This window comes from Podarcis cretensis, assembly GCF_951804945.1.
Source record: "Podarcis cretensis genome assembly, chromosome: 2".
Taxonomy (NCBI): domain Eukaryota; kingdom Metazoa; phylum Chordata; class Lepidosauria; order Squamata; family Lacertidae; genus Podarcis; species Podarcis cretensis.
In genome coordinates, this window is record NC_137171.1 from 51757791 (window position 1) to 51779289 (window position 21499).

Sequence of the window (21499 nt, forward strand, 5' to 3'; positions counted from 1 at the left end):
AGGTTGTGGCCTGCAGAAATAATGTTGGAAAGGCAAGGAACTCCAGTGTGGGCATGTCCTGAGGAAGAAGGCACTTACCAGTTCTTTGGAAGCTGTCACGTCTTCAATAAAAACATGTTTTTAAGGTCAAAATGAAGCATCAGGCCTGCAGTTCAAGCATCAGCATGTAGATGCTCATGAATCAGCAAAGCTCCTATCTTGTTGTTTTATTAATACAGAACAGTGCTTTAAAGGAAGTTGATTAAATTAGAGAGTTGGGTTTTGGTACAGGCTTGCTTGTATCCTTTTGAAAATTATGACTTAGCTCTCTTTGTTGATTAAAATGCAAGCATATCTGGATTTTAACCAGGCATCCGTTTTGAAGAGAGATCGCTCAGACAAGGCCATCCCTTATCAGATGTAGGTTTTCATGGCAAAGTATGCGTTTTTCTTTTATTCATTTGCAAGTTGTATTGCTTTGTATTATTACGCATTTATATAAACAGCACACCATCTCACCCACCCTACCCTATAACTTTTTCCGAAAGCTAACAAGAAATTAAACAGGAAGAAATAGTTAAATGTGAACACGGAGGGCGGGAGAGAGAATTGGTGCAGTGCCACAGCATGGTACTGGGCTGTCCAGTCACTAGCACCATTTGTGAGATGGCCGAGGACATCCACTGCATTCTGAATGACGCTGTTGCTGACACTGCTGCCTCTCAGGGGCTGCCAACCACATTGTCACTACTGTGGTGTGTTTGCCATGCCTGGTCCTTAAGGTGCTTGGAGCAGCCAACAACACCATCCAGATTGCACCTGTTGGGGCTGGCTAGGCAGGTATAAGGAAGATGAATGGGAATGACATAGTTTCTCTTCCTCCAATCCCAGAGGACCAAGCTGCTGCTGCTGGTGGTGCTTTTGGTTTTTGCATGGAGCAGGAAGCAGGAGACAGCCACAAGAAACCCATGGCCACTTTGTAAGTGGTGCAGCTTCTTACCTAGGGAAGAACAATATATAGATGACCAGAACATGCATTTTTCCTCCTCTGTATGTGGGCTAATTGAAGGAGTCATGTGTTGCTACAACACTTCCTTCTGGTCAGAGGGGCAATAATACTATGTCCCCAGTACTAAATTTCCCACATATTTCTCCTTGTAGGCTATTTTGTTCAGGAAAAAAATAAAGCATTATGCCTGAGCTCCCTAGTGAATAGCACCCTTGTATTGTAAGAGAATAATGGCAAAATGGAAGCAATCTGTTTTACAGAGAGCTGGTTATTTAAATTCCACCTACTGAATACTTGTGTGCCAGACAAGCTGTTGACATTTGAATTCTCTCCCCCCCCCCCCTCCAAATGAGGTTTGTTTTGTGGTATTCTGTGAAATCACCAGAAATCTGCTATGGCTTTGGGAGATCATGTGAGTGCCTAGAAAGTCTGAGGGAAGCTTTTAGTCTGGAGACAGAGAGAGAGAGAGAGTGCACTCCTGTTCAGAGAGATTGTAGTGCTGTGAAGCTGATCTGTAGTCATAAAGAACAGGTCTCCTAAATGCTTATATCAGCAAACAAGTTTGACCTGGGACCTTTTATAAGGATCAGGGAGTGCTATCTATTGTGCTATCTACTGGTGCATGTGACATGCTGGCTTCTTGGTGCATGAATACTGCATTTGCCTAGTATGAGTACGGTTTCCTCCTTCCGGCCAGAGCAGAATCCTTGCACCACCACTTGTTCAAGAGGTGCTGCTGTTTGGCCAAGTTCTTTGACCAAGCCCTTCCTGTGTTGGCCATTATATGACCTATTAACCCTGAACTCCCTCTGTTGCTTGTGATTAGGTAAGGTTTATATTGCAGAAGCTAGTCAACGGGATTATTTACAACAGGATATAAGACCTTATTCACAGTTAAGATTTCTAGGGACTTGCACTGATCAATTTGTATTTGCAATATTTTAAAAATTACAGAGCTCAGAAAAGGAGTTGACTCTATATCAACTGACTCTCCCATCTTTGCTTTATCACTGATCTAGTAAGGTCCACTTTAGGGCCAGTCCTCTCAGAACTTATTTCTGCTGTTCAAATACTATACAGGCAATTCTGCTTATTTACACTTGCCACAAAAAGGGGTAGGATAACAGATAAGTCAGTTTTACAAACGATTCTTGCACTAGGACATTTAATTCATTTCTTATATGGAGATGAATTGCAGATAGGGTAGTACTTTCAGAAGGCTGGAATAGTTTTCACAGAGAATTTAGCTGTAAATTCTGAGAGTTTCAGAGGAGTAGAAGGAACACACCCAATAATGTGTGTGTATCTGTCGCACACCCTACTGTTCAGTGTTTTCCCCCCTGCAGGATTAATAGTTGAGTGAATTGCCAGTTTGTAAGAGGAGGGACCAAAGGTCATGAATTCTTCACATAGGAAGGGTGGTGCCAAGCTTGCAACACTAATCTTTGCTTTCTCAGCAGTTAAATTGCCATGCCAAAGAGTTTAAATCCCCTTTGGTGAAAGGAGTGGAGATTGTATTAAAAGGTTTGAATGGGTGGAATTTATCTCCCCTGTTAGAAGTTGCAAGGCTGTCTCAAAAAGATGCCAATTCAAGCATCCATTTAAAAGGCATTATTCAGATTGCTGGGCCATGAGATTCTTTCCTTTAAGGTCATGTATTTTAATTTCTAGGGACGCGGGTGGCTCTGTGGGTTAAACCACAGAGCCTAGGACTTGCCAATCAGAAGGTCGGCGGTTTGAATCCCCGTGACGGGGTGAGCTCCCGTTGCGCGGTCCCTGCTCCTGCCAACCTAGCAGTTTGAAAGCATGAAGTGCAAGTAGATAAATAGGGACCACTCCGGCGGGAAGGTGAACGGCGTTTCCGTGTGCTGCTCTGGTTCGCCAGAAGCAGCTTATTCATGCTGGCCACATGACCCGGAAGCTGTACGCAGGCTTCCTCGGCCAATAAAGCGAGATGAGCGTGCAACCCCAGAGTCGGTCACGACTGGACCTAATGGCCTTTACCTTTATTTTAACTTCTAATATAATAATGACCTAATGGCCTTTACCTTTATTTTAACTTCTAATATAATAATGACCAGTTTAAAAGCCCCACCCCACAATAAAGGAAAACTTATTCAGAATTCCATGGTGGGATGGATTACGATGTACAGGTATTTAGGAGTGACCTTCCACTAACTGCTACCATGACTGAACCAGAAATCAACCATGGTTGATACCAGAAAGAAATGAGATTCTGAATAAACATTAGGAATAACTTTCTGACAGTAAGAGCCATTCTGAGCCCAGCTTCGGCTGGAGAGGGCGGGATATAAATAAAATTTTATTATTATATCATTATAAGTGGTGTCCTCTCCTATCTATCAGCGATTCTTTAGTTGTGATTCCTGCATTGCAGGGAGTTACACTGTTGGGTTCTCTTCCAACTCTACAGTTCTTGGCTGGAGTTAGAATAGAGAGCATGACAGTTGTTCCAAGTGTGGCTGGTTAGAGCCTGTTGGCTCTCCTTTCCTTATTGCAGCCAGGGCGTAGCCAGGAGGGGGCAGGGGCAACTGCCTCCCCCCCAAAAAAAAAAATCTAGTAAATTAAAAAACAACAACAACTAACTGACCAATTGCATCACAGATAACTCAGTTCTGCTCCCAATAACATAAAGCCTGTCCCCCAATAAATCTTGACTACGCCCATGTCTGCACTCCAGCACAAAATGCAGCTGGGTGCCATTTTGGAAGAAGCACAGAAACCATCCAGACCTTGTTTCTTTCCCTAGTTAAATTAGATCATGTAGGTTTTGCTGATAGGCACAACCTTAAAAAAAAGTACTGCTTAATGATGTGTTCTGCAGAGTGGAGTGTACAGAACATCCTGTTTAGTGCTAGAAGGCAAACTTAGACATTAGAACTATTAGAACTTCATACATCTGGAACTATTAGAGCTTGTAATGCAACTTAAACTGGATTTCTGAGCTGAAGGGAGACTGTACAAACAGTCCCCGCCCATATTTATTCTTATCTTAATTGCAAATTGTTTTTTTAAAAGACATATCTAAGGTTCTCTGGCTTCCTCCCCTGCATCCTGTATACACTGACTTTTCTAACCTTTATGCCTTACTAAATTGACTGGCACACTCCTTTCTCCCCATCCCGTCCCAAACCCAAATAAGGCTATGTAAATATCGTAACAGGCCCAGGAGGACTCCCCTGAGTGAGTGCTTGAGGGCCCTGCTCTTGCCACTTACCATCTGGCCTGGGGTGGGGCCTGAAGCCTCATAAGGACTGCGTGGTGCTTGCTGCCTTCTGCCCAGGAGGACTCCCCTGAGTGAGTGCCGAGGGCCCTGCTCTTGCCACTTACCATCTGGCCTGGGGCGGGGCCTGAAGCCTCATAAGGACTGCGTGGTGCTTGCTGCCTGCTGCCCAGGAGGACTCCCCTGAGTGAGTGCCGAGGGCCCTGCTCTTGCCACTTACCATCTGGCCTGGGGCGGGGCCTGAAGCCTCATAAGGACTGCGTGGTGCTTGCTGCCTGCTGCCCAGGAGGACTCCCCTGAGTGAGTGCTTGAGGGCCCTGCTCTTGCCACTTACCATCTGGCCTGGGGCGGGGCCTGAAGCCTCATAAGGACTGCGTGGTGCTTGCTGCCTGCTGCCCAGGAGGACTCCCCTGAGTGAGTGCCGAGGGCCCTGCTCTTGCCACTTACCATCTGGCCTGGGGCGGGGCCTGAAGCCTCATAAGGACTGCGTGGTGCTTGCTGCCTGCTGCCCAGGAGGACTCCCCTGAGTGAGTGCCGAGGGCCCTGCTCTTGCCACTTACCATCTGGCCTGGGGCGGGGCCTGAAGCCTCATAAGGACTGCGTGGTGCTTGCTGCCTGCTGCCCAGGAGGACTCCCCTGAGTGAGTGCCGAGGGCCCTGCTCCTCTCTGCCACTTACCATCTGGCCTGGGGCGGGGCCTGAAGCCTCATAAGGACTGCGTGGTGCTTGCTGCCTGCTGCCCAGGAGGACTCCCCTGAGTGAGTGCCGAGGGCCCTGCTCTTGCCACTTACCATCTGGCCTGGGGCGGGGCCTGAAGCCTCATAAGGACTGCGTGGTGCTTGCTGCCTGCTGCCCAGGAGGACTCCCCTGAGTGAGTGCCGAGGGCCCTGCTCCTCTCTGCCACTTACCATCTGGCCTGGGGTGGGGCCTGAAGCCTCATAAGGACTGCGTGGTGCTTGCTGCCTGCTGCCCAGGAGGACTCCCCTGAGTGAGTGCTTGAGGGCCCTGCTCTTGCCACTTACCATCTGGCCTGGGGCGGGGCCTGAAGCCTCATGGGGACTGCGTGGTGCTTGCTGCCTGCTGCCCAGGAGGACTCCCCTGAGTGAGTGCTGAGTGTTTTTAAAATGTTTTTTAAAAAATTCTTTTGGATTTTTTGTATTTGGGGGGTGGGGGTGGGATGGATGTTTGGTTGGGTTTGGGGAATTATTTTTTTTATTTTGATGTTTTTGTAATTTTTAATTTTTTTTGTTTGTATTGTTTTATTGGTTTTGTTTGTTTGTATAAGTTGTTATTTTGTTCTTAGGGGGAGGGGTCAGGGCTGCCGGGGAGTGGGCCCCAGCCCACAAAATGGCTGGGGCATGTTCCACAGGGCGGGATGCACTGGGACAACCGATCTCAGTGATCACGGGTAGGAGGAGGAGTTATGCTAAGACCAGACCATGTCATTACAGAGGAGGCAGGTTTAGTCGTTGTCTGAGGACTATTCCTGCCTCCGGGTCTGGTCCTGACCGGATGGATACTAGAATCAGCAAGGGATACCCACATGACCTGAAGGTGCTGCTGTGCAATGCCAGGTCAATGATTCATAAGACCACTGCCATCCATGACTTGATCATGGATGGAGGACTTGACCTGGCATGTGTAACAGAGACTTGGTTGGATGAAGCAGATGGGCCTGTCCTTGCCGCTGCTTGTCCACCAGGTTTCTCTTACGCACAGCAACCCAGGTCATGTGGGCAGGGAGGGGGGGTTGCAGTGATTTTTAGAAAGTCATTAGTTTGCACCAGGCGTCCTATTGGGAAGACCCAGTTTTCTGAGTGCATGTTCTGGAAGTTGGGCAATAGGGGCAGTACAGGATTCCTTTTGGTGTACCGACCTCCCCGCTGCACCAAGGATTCCCTGCCCGAGCTGCTTCAGGTCGTGGCAGATGTTCTCCTGGAGACACCTAGCTTGGTCGTCCTAGGGGATTTTAACATCCATGCCGACACGACCTTACAAGGAGCAGCTCGGGACTTCGTGGAAAGCATGGCCTCCATGGGGCTGTCCCTGAATAAGTCTGGCCCAACCCATAGCCGCGGACATGCCTTGGACCTGGTGTTTACCTCTATGGATGTTGGTGATCTGACACTAAGTAAAAGTGAAACAAAAGAAGTGCCATGGTCAGATCACTTCCTGGTGCAACTGGACTTCTCTGCGACCCATCCCCTCTGCAGGGAGGTGGGACCAATTCGGATGGTCCGCCCCCGCCACTTAATGGATCCAAATGGTTTCCAGAGAGTGGTAGGGGATGCTTTATCCCATGTTGATGGCCTTTCAGCTGATTCCCTGGTGGCCCGCTGGAATGCGGAGTTAACCAGGGCTATTGACTGTTTGGCTCCGAAGCGCCCTCTCCGATTGCATGGAGCCCGGAGAGCCCCGTGGTTTTCCACGGATCTGAGGGCAATGAAACAATCTTTGAGACGGCTAGAGCACCGGTGGCGGATAACTCATTCCGAATCTGATCGGACACAGGTTAGAGCTCAACGTCGAGCCTACCAAGTGGCGATAGCGACGGCGAAGAAGAATTTCTTCACCGCCTCTATTGCATCTGCAGAAAACAGCAGCAGGAGACTTTTTCAGGTGGTTCACAATTTAGCGGAACCACCTGTAACATCGGGGCCCAGTACGGGCCACATGTTCTCCTGCAATGATTTTGCAAAGTTTTTTGCAGATAAAATCGCTCAGATTCGGGAAGAAGTAGACTCCACCGTGGGAGCAGGGCCAGGGCGGGAGAGTGCTAGAGTTCTATCTAGTCAAGTTGAGTGGGATCAATTCCAATCTGTTACCTCCGAGGATGTGGACAGGCTGCTTGGACGAGTGAAACCAACCACCTGTCTCCTGGATCCTTGCCCATCCTGGCTTATAAAAGCTAGCCGGGAAGGACTGGGCGATGGGCTTCGTGGGGTGGTGAATGCTTCCCTCCGTGAGGGAGCCTTCCCAGACCCGCTGAAAGAGGCAGTTATTAAACCGCTTCTTAAAAAACCATCTTTAGATGCGGCCACAATGGCCAACTATCGCCCAGTCTCAAATCTTCCATTCTTGGGCAAGGTGATAGAGCGAGTGGTTGCCGAACAACTCCAGGCACGCCTGGAAGAAGCGGACCATTTGGATCCCTTCCAGTCGGGATTCAGGCCTCATCATGGGACTGAAACTGCCTTGGTCGCACTGGTTGATGATCTCCGGTGGGCTAGGGACAAAGGTGAGAGCTGTTTCCTAGTTCTGCTGGATCTCTCAGCGGCGTTTGATACCATCGACCATAACATCCTTCTGGACCGTCTTGAGGGGCTGGGAGCTGGGGGCACTGTCCTACAGTGGTTCCGCTCCTTCCTCCTGGGCCGTGTTCAGAAAGTGGTGGTGGGGGATGAGTGTTCAGACCCTTGGGCTCTCATTTGTGGGGTGCCTCAGGGTTCTGTCCTCTCCCCCATGCTTTTCAACATCTACATGCAGCCGCTGGGAGAGATCATCAGGAGGTTTGGGCTGGGTGTTCATCAGTATGCAGATGATACCCAGCTCTACCTCTCTTTTAAATCAGAACCAGTGAGGGCAGTGAAGGTCCTGTGTGAGTGTCTGGAGGCGGTTGGAGGATGGATGGCAGCTAACAGATTGAGGTTGAATCCTGACAAGACAGAAGTACTGTTTCTGGGGGACAGGAGGCGGGCAGGTGTGGAGGATTCCCTGGTCCTGAATGGGGTAACTGTGCCCCTGAAGGACCAGGTGCGCAGCCTGGGAGTCATTTTGGACTCACAGCTGTCCATGGAGGCACAGGTCAAATCTGTGTCCAGGGCAGCTGTTTACCAGCTCCATCTGGTACGTAGGCTGAGACCCTATCTGCCTGCGGACTGTCTCGCCAGAGTGGTGCATGCTCTGGTTATCTCCCGCTTGGACTACTGCAATGCACTCTACGTGGGGCTACCTTTGAAGGTGACTCGGAAACTACAACTAATCCAGAATGCGGCAGCTAGACTGGTGACTGGGGGCGGCCGCCGAGACCATATAACACCGGTCTTGAAAGACCTACATTGGCTCCCAGTATGTTTCCGAGCACAATTCAAAGTGTTGGTGCTGACCTTTAAAGCCCTAAACGGCCTCGTTCCAGTATACCTGAAGGAGCGTCTCCACCCCCATCATTCTGCCCGGACGCTGAGGTCCAGCGCCGAGGGCCTTCTGGCGGTTCCCTCATTGCGAGAAGCAAAGTTACAGGGAACCAGGCAGAGGGCCTTCTCGGTAGTGGCGCCCACCCTGTGGAACGCCCTTCCAGCAGATGTCAAAGCGATAATTCAGAAGACATCTTAAGGCAGCCCTGTTCAGGGAAGTTTTTAACGTGTGATTTTACTGTATTTTTGGTTTTTATGGAAGCCGCCCAGAGTGGCTGGGAAGGCCCAGCCAGATGGGCGGGATATAAATAATAAATTATTATTATTATTATTATTATTATTATTATTATTATTATTAACATGGCTAATATTGATCCAAGCTAAGCTGGGGTTAGTCCTCTCCAATCATCTACAAACTGGTCTCAAACTGGCTCCGCGTCAAATTCTGTATCCACTCAATAGTGAAAGAAGGCAGCTGAATTTAAACGAATTTAAAGCTGAGATAGCAAATTACAGCACAGAGAATAACAATGGTTGTGCCTGGCAAATAGAAATCTGTAACTGAAATATGACAACTGCAGTCACAAATATACCTTCATGCATGCAGCACAAGACTAAAGAGCGAATGCAGCCACCATAATCAGATTAGCAAGATTCAAAGTTATTTGAGTTGGCTCATTCCAAACTGATGTGACTGTTTTGACTCTACAGTTTCTCATCTCAGCAATTCTAGGGCTGCAGAAAGAAATGGCAAGGAAGTGAAATGTCTCAGTGGGGGAAACTAGGGTTAGTAGGGTGATTACTGCAGAGCAAGACCACTGTCTTGTTTGAAATAATTCAGTGGCATTAATATACAGTATTACATATCTAAGGGCAAGATTTCCAGTGTGCATTGGTCTTAGTTGCATAGGTAGGGGAGAGGGAGAGAGAGAGATTTTTTGAAAGCCCCAAGTTGGAAATAGGTTTAAGTTGGCATACACTTAAACCTGGACTCCACAATAATATCCAGTTTCCTTGACCCTCCCTAGGGTGAAAGAAACTTGCTTCTCTCAATGAAGATCCCTCTTGGATTACAAGGGGAGCAGAGCTGGCACTCAGCTCCTTGTCTCTCCCAAAGATCGGAGCAGCCTCTCTAGCACATGGGCAGGCAAACTAAGGTCCAGGGGCCAGATCTGGCCCAATCGCCTTCTAAATCCGGCCAGCCAGCAGATGGTCCGGGAATCAGTGTGTTTTCACCTGAGTAGAATGTGTTCTTTTATTTAAAATGCATCTCTGGGTTATTTGTGGGGCCTGTCTGGTGTTTTTATATGGGTAGAATGTGTGCTTTTATTTAAAATGCATCGCTGGGTTATTTGTGGGGCATAGGAATTCATTCATTTTTTATTTTATTTTTTCAAAATATAGTCCGGCCCCCCACCAGGTCTGAGGGACAGTGGACGAGCCCTCTGCTAAAAATGTTTGCTGACCCCTGCCATGAACCAAGTGCCTTAGGCTTATTGGTTGTTTTTACCAACCCTGAGGGTGGCACAAGACATAACCTGTCAAATTTTGTAATATAGCTCAAGTCTGTCTTATCCTGAACTAGTTCGGACCACAGCTGAGTGTTACAGCACTTACTCTGCATGCAGAAGATCCTGTGTTCAGTGGGGCTGGCATTGCACCCTGCCTGAAACCTGGAGGGCTGCTGTTAATCAGGGTCAACCGTGCTGGACTAGATGGGCCTAGTGGTCTGACTAAAGCAACTTCCTACGATCACAGGGCCTGCTGCTACAATGCAAGGAGCACACTGCTCAATTGGTAGCAGCCAGCAAAATGAGTCTGAGCGTCGCTCATTCCACAAAGGCTTCTCCTGGAGTAGGACCTGAGCCTGAAGCGGAAGTGGACAAGGCCCTTTGGCTTTCTCCTCTTGGAGGAATGTTGGAATGCCTGTCATGTAGTTGCTAGAGGCTCCGGGGCCTCTGTCACCAAAGGAAGCGGCACACCTAGTTGGCAAACATTTGACTTGCTTTCAATTTGTATTATTTGGAGCCGTGTGAGACAAAGGGCGGGATTTGCAGACAAAGGTGGCAGACAGCATTCAAGAAGTTTTGAAATCTAGGAGAGCAATTACTAATAAGATTGAGCTATGGGCAGTTTGATTCTTTTTAAGAGGGTGGAGATTACATGGGAGAAGGAGGGAGGGGGGTGACCAGAGAACAGCCAGGTAACAGCATTGCTTAGTTTTTAAACGAGGAAGCAGAAATGCAAAGAATGTGCTTTTGGCATTACCCTTTTCTTCTTTGTCTCCCTCAAGAGCCAAAGGTGTCCCGTTGAATTCATGTTGTCTTCCCAAGCACTTGTTCATCCCTTGTTCTGAGCAAATGGTTTGCACCCACCCCATATGAACAAACTGTTCACCCAAGAATGCTCCTGGATTTCTGTATCTGTTGAAGTGAACTCTAACCCATTCAGCTTCATGCAGTAATAAATCTGTTAGACTTTGAGATGCTCCTAGACTCTGCCCATAAGCTATCAAAGAGTCAGTGGCTACTCCAGAATTTTCTGTGCAATTTGTTTTCAAAGCATTCCTTTTTTTCCTTTTTTTACAGATGTAAACTTATGCTCTATGTCAGAAATGACATTAAATAATGCTCATAGGACTTTCCCCATTAAGTTTTCAAGTACCCACCTGTAATAAACACCTTCCGCCATGCTAAATAACTGTGTTTTTATTGGGGTGGGAGTGTTTCCAAGTACACGAGCAGCAAACAGGAAAATTACTTTTCACAGGTTTAAATACTGGTTACTGAGAGTGGTTTCAGTCTCAGTGTCCAGTCAGCCCTTCAGCGCTAACGAGGTGAGATATATCCTGATGGTATTGTGACAAGAACCTGGCTCAAGCTGCATTATAGATTGTTCCAGAACATGCTGTATAGATAGATTAACAGCAATGATCAGTGCATGGGAATTTATTGGTGCATGAGTCAGGAGATACTTGACACAGTTGAAATGTTTACTGCAACAAAGCAAAGCTCTATGGCACATGACAGTGAGCAAAGGGCACTCCACTGGGGTTCTCCTGTCGCAGAAAAATTAGCCACACCTGAGTGATAATAGAATAACAATGATGATAATAAAATTTGCAGAGACTGCTCACTGTAAATATTTGTTGATGTGAGTACTGCTAAAAGTGTGCATATGCAGAGTATATGCACTTCTCATTCTGGAGTAGGAGAAACCAATGGGGGGGAATCCTCCAAATCAGGCGAATAGTCACCTGGTGGATAAGGGATGGATGTGTTTCTGTGTGTATATATGGTTTTAATTTTCTGTTAGTTCATTTATATTCAAGGCAACATGCATGAGGATCTGAGGTGGTTTCCCATCCCAGCACGGACCAGAGAGACTGGCTTAGTTTTAGCAAGGTGGCTGCATCATTTGCCCTCAGCCCATGCCCTAGCTGACAATTAGGCCTCACCTACATGGGTTACCAATTTTATTAGTTCGGGCCCTGAAACTCGATTCTTGTGTCACCAAAATGATACCCCGACTTCAGTGCTGCCTCAGTTCCCAAACGGATAGCCCGTCCCCCAAAAGACAGTGGTACTTCCAGGCCACTCAAAAGCTGAAATTTGGCACATATGAAGTCTAAGTCATTCCAAGTACAAGATACGTCTCGAAACAGGGCAAAGTCACAAAGGAGGGGGCATGAAGTGTACTCCTGAATATATTCCTTATAATCCAGCATAGAGCAAGCCAGTCTGCACATAGAACAGAGTGTTGAAGTTTTTGGAGTTGGCTCCTTCCCTGGAATGAGATTTGGGGTAGGAGGCACTTTTAGCTGCAGCCAAAAACATAGTTCACAACTTGCAAAATATGAAGGGGTATGTGTATATGATGTATAAATACCTGAACTACGGTGGACAAATTTGACTTGCTCCCTTAGTTCAGACTCCAGTGTAGCTAATCCTTTTACTTCATAGACATGTTCAAGAGAAATTATTAAAATTCAAGCCTGATTGGTTGTGATGTGAAGGGGTGACTTTTAGGGACTTCAAGGGAATGTTGTGATGGGCAGAACATATTATTTTTTAGCACAATTACAAAACCACAGGCAAACCCCTGAGAACCAGCTGCAGGCTTCATCTTCAAATTAAAGCAGAAAAAGGAGCATTGTGATTTTTGGGATACTTCTGAGCTGTTCCACGTCAGCTCTCAACTATGACAACTATTTCATCCTGTTGGCAAGTTCAAGTATCTGCAGCAGCCCTCTCTGTTCAAGCTGCAATTGAAACCAGTAAACAAATGCGTAAGTGGAGTCATGAGCATTGAAGCTGCTTCAGATGGGCCTGCAGGTACAGGGAGCATGGGGGGGGGCTGGTTCTCATTTTGTGTGAGAGGGCAATGATCTGAAAGGAAGTTTCCTGTGGGCTGAAGTCAAGGCTTTGTTTTCTCCCATTTACTCTGTGGGAGGTCTTGAGGGACATGATCGGATGGGCGTTCTTCTTCAGGGTTAGGCAGACGTCAGAGTAACATAATAGCTAAGGGAATCAGCTGCAAACCAGGAAGTCTCTTGTTCCCATCCTCACCTCTGCAGTGAAAACTTTCTTGGTAGCCCCTAGGCAGGCTGTGTCTCTTCTCAGCCTCACTGCATCTGCCGTGTGAGGATAATAATACTGAACAACCCTTCAGGATTATTTCAACAACTGCAGTATTTGAATAAAGAGGTTTTTGAATGTGAGGCAGTAGCAATATTTCTGTTTGGAAGAGCTGTAAGTTAGACAGTCCTGATTGTGTGTGAGATCTCATATGTTGTTTATTATAATGTTCTTAAGCAGCAAGCGCCCGAGTTTGACTTAAAACACCTTACAATAACATTTTAGAAGTAGGGACTTGTGCCCAACAGCAAGTTGCTCTGCTGTGCCAAAAATAACAATAGCAATAAAAAAAATAGTTGGAGTGTGACTTAGTTTTGGGGAAGAAGAAGCTGGTTTGTTCCAGCAAGAGGGTTTTGTTGTTGTTGTTCTCTCTGATAGCAAACGAGCTGTTCTCTGAAATATAATTTCCAGCTGCCCACTTAAAACTTTCTTTTTTTGACAGATCATGATCGAGTTTTGCCCTGGTGGAGCAGTGGATGCTACTATGCTGGGTAAGTGACACGAAGCATCTTAACAGTGAAGCCCTTTTTAAGGTCTTTCAGCACATTGAATGTGTTCTGGTCATTCCTTCCACTGCCATCCCTGCAGGAAAGCAGAGCATTAGGTTTCTGTCTAAAACATGCATGTGAACAGGCTGAAACTGATCATGTGCACGCATGAGGGATTAGGGAGGGGGAAGACATCTGCCATCGAGGAGGGTGTTATTTTCCATGGCTTGACTCAGACCCAACACAAGAAGCAAGCATGTGGCTGCTGTGCTTGCCCAGACTTACTGGGAATGATTACTCCATGTTATAGTATTTGGGGGTGAATGTGAGGAGAAGGGGTCACAGCAGCTACTGCTTTTAAAAGAGCAAGCCCACACAAAGGCTGTCTTGTAGCAATGGGAAATAGCTTAGATTTGCTCTGGCTGAGTTTTCAAGAACAGTAGCTATGGCAGGGGGTTGTGTGAGTTTGCCAATCTTCATGGAAGGGGGAGAAAGGGAGCTTTCACTTTCTCAGGATCTGAGTCTCCTGTTTAATCAGGCAAAGCATATCTCATTTCACAGGTACCCTCCAGGTTTGGGGGTTTGCTTTTAGAGGAAAATGGGGGAGCAGGAGGTGGAACTGAGCTATATTTCAAAGGCCTAGATCATGTCTGGCATCTATGCTCCAGGCAGCAGGTGGTCAACAACGTACTCTTACAGGAGGCAATGTACAGAGGTCACAAGTCTAAACTCCCTGCCTGTGGTTTTCAGGAAAGAAGGGCTGGGACATTAAATTCATGACCAGTCATTGGGGTGGGGGTGGGGAGTTGATTCTCACTGTGGTGAATGAATTCCTAGTGTCCATTTTGTATTTGTTATGAATTTCCCTCCGTCACAGCTAACCACACAGACAGTTGGGATGCAGAGGATTGGCATCCTGCAAATTCTCTTAGACAGCTTTTGGTATCTTTGGGAAACCTGTTCAGTGGTATTCAACTCTGTCTTACTCAGAGCAGTCTTACATGGAAATTAAGGGGCATACCCTGAGTAAAACTTAATTGAATTTCACCTTTGGAAAAAGCATAGGAGCAGAAATGCTTGCCCTGAAAAAATGATCTCCTTAGCGCTACATTGAATTCTACCCATATGTCTGAGGGAATGCCAGCCCTGTTTTCTTTTTCCCTCAGGGTCCACCTACATCTGGGATGGGGAGCCAGTGGCCCTCCAGGTGTTTTTGGGCTCAAACTCCCATTGCCCCCATCTAGCATGTGGTCCAACAAAATCTGGGGGGTTGCAGGGTCTCCATACCTGGCCTAAAATCACTATTTCCCTTTAATCAAAGTAGGTGAAAGTGAAACCACCCACTGAAACAAATACGGCTTTCCCAATGTCCAAAGCAAAGGTTTATTGCTCATGAACAGAAACAATTGTCTTGAAACGCCTCATCTACCTTCACTGTGTTCTAGTAGAGCAAGATTAAATATCGTATGTTTGTCGTATTTTACTCTCAGCCTAGTGGTTATGTGTTAGGGCTATGAGGATATGTTGCATGTACAAATTAATCAGTGAAATGTTTAACTTCAGAATAATCTCTGCAATGGTTTCCCCTTTCAGTTCATAAGCAAAGCTGGCAGATATTTTGCACCTCAGAATAATCCACTGCTGTTTCCCTTTTCTTTTTTAAATCTGAGGGAATGCAGCCTTTGGCAGAAAAGAAGTTGCTCACCCCTGATGTATATACAGTTGTTAATTCAAACTCAGGGCAAAAGTCAACCCTGTTCCATGAAGCTAAATTTAGGGGCATTTTTCGATTGCCTCTGTTTTATAGAACTGGATCGAGGCTTGACCGAACCCCAGATCCAAGTGATCTGCCGCCAGATGCTAGAAGCCCTAGACTACCTCCACAGCAAGAAGATAATCCATCGGGACCTGAAGGCAGGCAACGTGCTGCTGACCCTGGATGGAGACATCAAGCTTGGTGAGGCAAACTAGTTAGCCTTTGTGTAAGATGGGTGCAAAGCTGCTTCCTGCACATAGTGAGATGAGTGGCTGAAAACAGTGGCTGCAGCTTTGTTGTTGTTGTTGTTGTTTTAAAAACAGCAACTGTAAGAGCTGTTGTGTGACCACATGAGAAAATTATGCATGCTTGGCTGCTGTAGAATAATCATTTGTTAGGTTTGTTGTCTCTCCACCCTTTTCCTCTGAGCAGCTGGAAGCCACGTTGTAGCCTTGCAACATCCCTGAGGGGTCATTTGAGCAGAGAGACAGAGACCTACTGAAAGCTACCCAGTAAGTTTCCTGGCCAAGCAGGGATTTTCAACCCTCTCTCAAGAAGATCTCAAACAGTGTATTTACTTAGAAGTCAGTCTCAGTACATTCACTGAGACTTACTCCCAGGTAACTGTGCATAGAATTAGACACAAGAAAAAGCAGAAACAATGTTAACTGGAAATACCAGTGGGGCCTCAAACAAATTTTTGCAATGTGGAGTAGTGCAAATTCTATACTGCAGTCAGTTAACAATGTGGTCTTTCAAAATACTCCATTACATTCAATTTATCCCACCCTCAGAATAACCAGTTAGGATCTGATATCTATTCATATTCCTCTTTGGACTGTCTTGATGGATGCCCCTTAGAGAGGGTTTTCCTATTATGTTTGTACTTTTGCAAACCTTTGAGTTTCCAGAAACATATTTATAACCTAGAATCAGTCAGTGTTGACATCAGCTAAATCTGTGAATGGAGAGGTGCTGAGGGTTATTCTTTTCAGCTTAATTAGAATATTTTTCTCCCTTCACCCTAGAATTCGTAGGGTTCTAAAAACTGTGATGAAGTTACTTTGCACGGTACACTTTTCAAACACCCTCCTTTTATAAACGGGATTGTGCTGATTAACTCTGGATGTGGACATAAATCCTCTTCATGCAAAATCAGTTTGATGCAGGCAGGCAGAAGGACATCAAGAAAGCAGTTGCTTGCTATGGTAATGTGCTGCAAGAAGCCTGAAGTGATCTTCCTGGCATGGGAGCAAAGTTCCGTTTCTGTATCAGAAGTTTGTCTCTTTAGCTGATGCTAGCTTTGATGATCCACTTCTGAGAAGGTTTTCATTAGAATCACAGAATCCTAGAGTAGGAAGTGACCACAAGGATCATCTAGTCCTGCGATGCAGGAATATTTCACCCAACATGGGGCTGAAACTCATGCTCTACTGACTGAGCTACACAGGGATGTTAGCATACTTTGAACTTTGGCCTTCCCTTTGGCTCCTGCTCAGAGTTGCTGAGCTAAAATTATGCCAGTTCCGCCTCTTTGAATGATAGTACCCACCAGAATGGATGTTCTTCAGAATGGGGATAGGTTGTATTGGGTCCAGAAAGACTTAAAACAAAACAAAAAACCAACAACAAATCTGGGGTTATCATCTGCAGAATTTAAAGGGGAGACTGATAAATGCAACTTTTTTCATTCTATATGGGATTGTGTATAAATTAATGTCTGCCACAGGAATTGGCATGTTTTCTGTGCAAGCTGGAGAGGGTGTAGTTTGTTAGCGAGGACAGGGTGACGTTTCCTACACTTCATCACCTTTTCAGTGGAAATTTTCTAGAAAGAGGAGGAAGAATAACCCTTAACACAAAATAGAACTGCAGACAACAGCAGGAAGCAGGAGAAAACAATTGATGGTTTGTTAGGATTTTGCTGAGGTTTCTAACTACTTAACTGTTAAAATAAAGTGCTCCCCTAACCCGATGGGAAATGAAAGGGCTTCTTTTAGCATCCCCTGTTATTGTGGCAGAATAAAATAAATAAATACAATTACCTTCGCTTTGGTGGGGCACAGTTAGCAAAAATCTGGTACAGTATTTAAACTTCCGACCCTCATTGGGACAGTCTCTTTTGTCAATGTGAGATGGATTTTGCTCCATGTGATTATTATGCATGTGTCGTGGTTACCTAGAACTCCTCTGTTTGTTGAAATCACGTTCTAGTTTGCATCTGCTGATGAAAAATGTGTCCAGCTACAAGTAGTCCTAGAGCTTGTCCACACTTCTGCTTATCCCGTGCCTAGAAAGCACAGGTCTGAGAGGTTTCCCCCTTCCCCACTCCTTTCCCCGGGGAGACAAGAGGGAGTGTGCATAAGCCCTTGCACTTTGTCAGAACCTTAGCCTAGGGCCTAGGCATTGTCCTGGCCACTTGGATAATCTTGATTGTTTTCAGGGAGTCTCTTGGTGACAGAAGGTAGCTCTTTGCTTGAGCTGCTTAAGGCACACAAGCACCTTGCAGCCGGTATCAGAGGATTTAACATGATCAAACTCTTTTCAGCGGATTTTGGAGTATCTGCCAAAAACATGAAGACTTTGCAAAGACGGGATTCCTTCATTGGGACACCATACTGGTGAGTAAATGAATTCAGATTTGCAAGATGCTTGAAAAGGCTACCACCAAATAAGAGCATATATATTCCAGCTCAAGAAAGAAGGTGCTACTTGCCTCTTGGCTGAATTGTAAACTATCCACACAAGTGGAAGTGTGTGTCAGAGAATGTGTGCCCATGTGTATATGCCATGTGCTTGGTGTTTTCTCCTGGGGTCCCCCAAATGGCACTGGGCACCCCAGCACCACCAGACACCTGCCAAGGTCCCCAGCCCCTCCTAGCCTTTTTAAAAATATTATTATTATTATTTTGCCGTGGTGGGCTGTTGCCTGTTTTTTTGCCTGCATTTCATTTGTTTTTGGTTTTTGGAGAGGGAGCGTTGTAGGTGTTCTGCCTCTTTTCAGTGGTGTGTGTCTGAGTATAACGTGTTTTTCTTCTGCAAAATGGATATTTCGTGATGCTCGTAATGGTTTCTTAGGTTTCCAAAGGTGCCCCTGGGCTCAAGAAGGTTGAGGATCTCTGTTTTACTCTCAGTGCTGTGCAATTACATCTTTGTGTGTATTTTAATGAAATGAATCATAAGAGATTCATAAGAGTGCACATGTCTGCTGGCCTTGGAGGTTGGTGGGAGACAAGCTGGGCCAGTGGTTGCCACATTTCGGCTCAGAAGGCAGGAACCGGCCAGTTGGCTGGCTAGGGGCACATGCCCGGCTTTGCCCGCCAAGATTCCCTCCTGTTGAGTTGAGCCCTGCCTGCCTCCTCACTACAAAGTGCTTCAAGCATAGGGGAACACAAAGAGTACATCAACAAACTTGCAGAGGGGGAAAACTATGTTGAGAGTCCTGCATTACTAGGGGTGGACTAGATGATTCTTGGGGTCCCTTCCAACTCTCCAGTTCTATGAGTCTATGCAAATAGGCAAGAGGCTGCAAACCTAGATGAAAGGCAGCTTTTAATTATTGTTTTATGTGACATCAGTGAAAATGCTACAAGTCCCATAACTGGAATGAGATGTTGACGAATCTAGGCCATTCTCTCCCCCTGCCCATTTCTTTTACTCCCTGCCATTTGGTGGAATGTCCTTTTTGAAGCAGTTCCAAGTGTATGAGAGCAGTGATTCACTCTAGGAATTTAATCTCTAAATCAGCCACGTTGCTAAGGGGATGCAATCAGTGCGCATTAATTTGCCATCTAAAGCAACATCCAGGCCAGATGTCATTGGCCTGCTGGTTTTCTGTCGCTGCAGCCTGTTGAGCATGGAGAGATGAATGGTGGTTGCCGGAGGGGGCGGGTGAACTGGATACTGTCTTTAGCTGATAGATTTAACCATTTCCACGTCCCATTTATTGCAATGGGAGAATTATGTGTGTTCTCAACTCTCCAGTAAAAATCAGTGTGACATATAAGTGCTTAACTCTGGATAGATCATGCCAAGGGCAGCAGAAGAGGCTTCTCCCCAATTTATTCAAGAACTAGCTGCAGAGTCATATTTCTGATGCTTACAACTGACTCTAGGCTAATAACTGATTAAATATATAGATTAGCTGGGGTGGGGAGGTGTTCTTCAAAACCACTGATCAATGGTAATATGTTGGTAGCAGAGCACCCTATTCTTTGTTACTTTCTCTTTAGGATGGCTCCTGAAGTGGTGATGTGCGAGACCATGAAAGACACCCCCTACGACTACAAGGCTGACATCTGGTCCTTGGGCATAACTCTGATAGAAATGGCGCAGATAGAGCCTCCTCATCATGAACTCAATCCCATGAGGGTCCTGCTGAAAATAGCCAAATCTGATCCTCCCACTCTTAACTATCCCTCAAAGTGGTGAGAAGACCATTTTCTTTTTTTAAGTGCATTTGCACTTGTGGGTCTGTGAAAGGGTGGTCTGTCTGTTGGTCGGTCGGTCTCTGTTTGTCTACCCAAACAACTGTGGGTCACCTTTGTCTAGATCAAGATAATAACAAGGACTAATTTCTTGTGCTCACTGAATAACCTTAGGCAAGACCAATTTTTCAACCTACCCTATTTCCATGAAGCGCTTTCATGAGGATGTGGGGAGATAACCCAATGTATGCCACTCTGAGCTCTTCAGAGGAAGGGTGCCATACAAACTTAGCATATAATAGCACCACTCTTTCCCAACCTTGTGCCTCCTTAATGTTTTGGGTTGCATCCCTAGAGCCACCACTGGTCAGAGTCGGCCATGGGTGTGAAACTGGATCTGGCCCAATTCCCACCCCTTACAGGCCAACTTTCAGTTCTCTACACACATCTGGCCTACACATCGTTGCCCTTTCACTCCTTTAGAGTATTTTCTGTGCGTTCTCCAAGTGTATAGATGCTGCATTGAAGTAAATACGTAGCCAGACCTTCTGGTTGTTAAAGAGAGGAGTGAACAGCCCTGAAGCTTTTTCTCCCTATGCTCCACCGTCCAAATCATACAGGATCACATTCAATGAAAATCACTGGGTGGTAGCTTCCATGGATAAACTTGCTTGTGACACAGTTTCTGCAGTCGTGTGTAGAAACTGCCAACAAGTTCTTTGTCCTGGCTTTACATAGAAGACAACATTGGATGGGAAAGCGGGGGGGGCAGGATGATGTTATTATCGCTTGCCTGACAGAAGGCTTTGTATTAACACGAGCTCAAGCGTACAATTGTCCTCATGTGAGCTTGCTAACATTTGGGCTTTTTGGCATGAATTGAGAAATAGAGTGACAGCATGTAACTTGCTTCTGAACAGCTGTTGCTCCGGAGCTTTAAAGGGAAGTGCTAAATCTGTAATTAACCAGGCAACATTTCTGCGTATTCAGAAAATGTTATTGTTTTTAATATGTTTGTGCTGCTTTGTCTCAATAGCTCTTCCTTTCAACCCATTAGAGCTAACTGAACAATAATTTGTGGCGATAACACTGGGAATATAATTGGTGTGGGCTGTGGGGTACTTGGAACCGTTTCCTCCCTTCTGAAGTTCTAGCCAACTCTGTTTGTTTCTTTGTGCATAAAGGTCTCCAGAATTTAATGACTTCCTGAAGACTGCACTTGATAAGAACCCCGAGACACGTCCAACTGCAGCACAATTGCTGGAGGTAAGTGCAGGATCCCCAGTCAATAAATGCATAAAATAGATACATACATGAGCAACTTCTTGCAGGTTGGTAGCCCACGTAGTGCAAACTTGTTTTTGTTGTGCTGATGCATAGAAAAGTTGAGCCTGTCTGCTGTAATTGTGGCTCCTAACTGGACACAAACTATACCACTGTTAGGAGGTATAGCAAAGCAAATTTGACTGCCAGTGCTGACTTCCCAGCCTCCCCTTACTTTTACTGGGCCTTCCAGTTGCTTCCACCTACCCACCTGTCTCCAGTGTAAAAAAAGGTGGCTGTAATTTTCTAGCAACACTCATACAGCAGCCACCATTCCTAGATGCGTCTTTATTTTGGAAAATTCTCCTTGGCTACTTTAGAACCATGCATAGCATTTGTGTGTATTTTTTCAGTTTCTGTCCAAATGGTTACGCTTTACTATGAGCCTTTGGTTAGAAAGGAAAAGTTGTCTAATCAATTTCTGCATCTAATGTGGCTTGTTGGAAGAGTTCTGAGTGTATTGACTCTATGAAACAGAGAGGAATTTGGCAGTACTGTATTGTC

General features: G+C 46.0%; 1 protein-coding gene across 2 annotated transcripts in view; it reads left to right on the forward strand.

Annotated features, from left to right (window-relative positions):
- STK10 (serine/threonine kinase 10) overlaps positions 1-21499 on the forward strand; it is a 69957-nt gene that overhangs the window by 28284 nt on the left and 20174 nt on the right. The window contains exons 1-6 of one of the 2 annotated variants that reach the window (XM_079964781.1): positions 12609-12698; positions 13444-13492; positions 15297-15446; positions 17794-17866; positions 19478-19672; positions 20857-20938. In XM_079964781.1, the coding sequence (XP_079820907.1) occupies positions 12687-12698; positions 13444-13492; positions 15297-15446; positions 17794-17866; positions 19478-19672; positions 20857-20938 (561 nt within the window). In that variant the 5' untranslated portion in view covers positions 12609-12686. Of the gene's footprint in view, positions 1-12608; positions 12699-13443; positions 13493-15296; positions 15447-17793; positions 17867-19477; positions 19673-20856; positions 20939-21499 lie in introns of those variants that run through there. The other variant, XM_079964780.1, reaches the window with a different exon arrangement.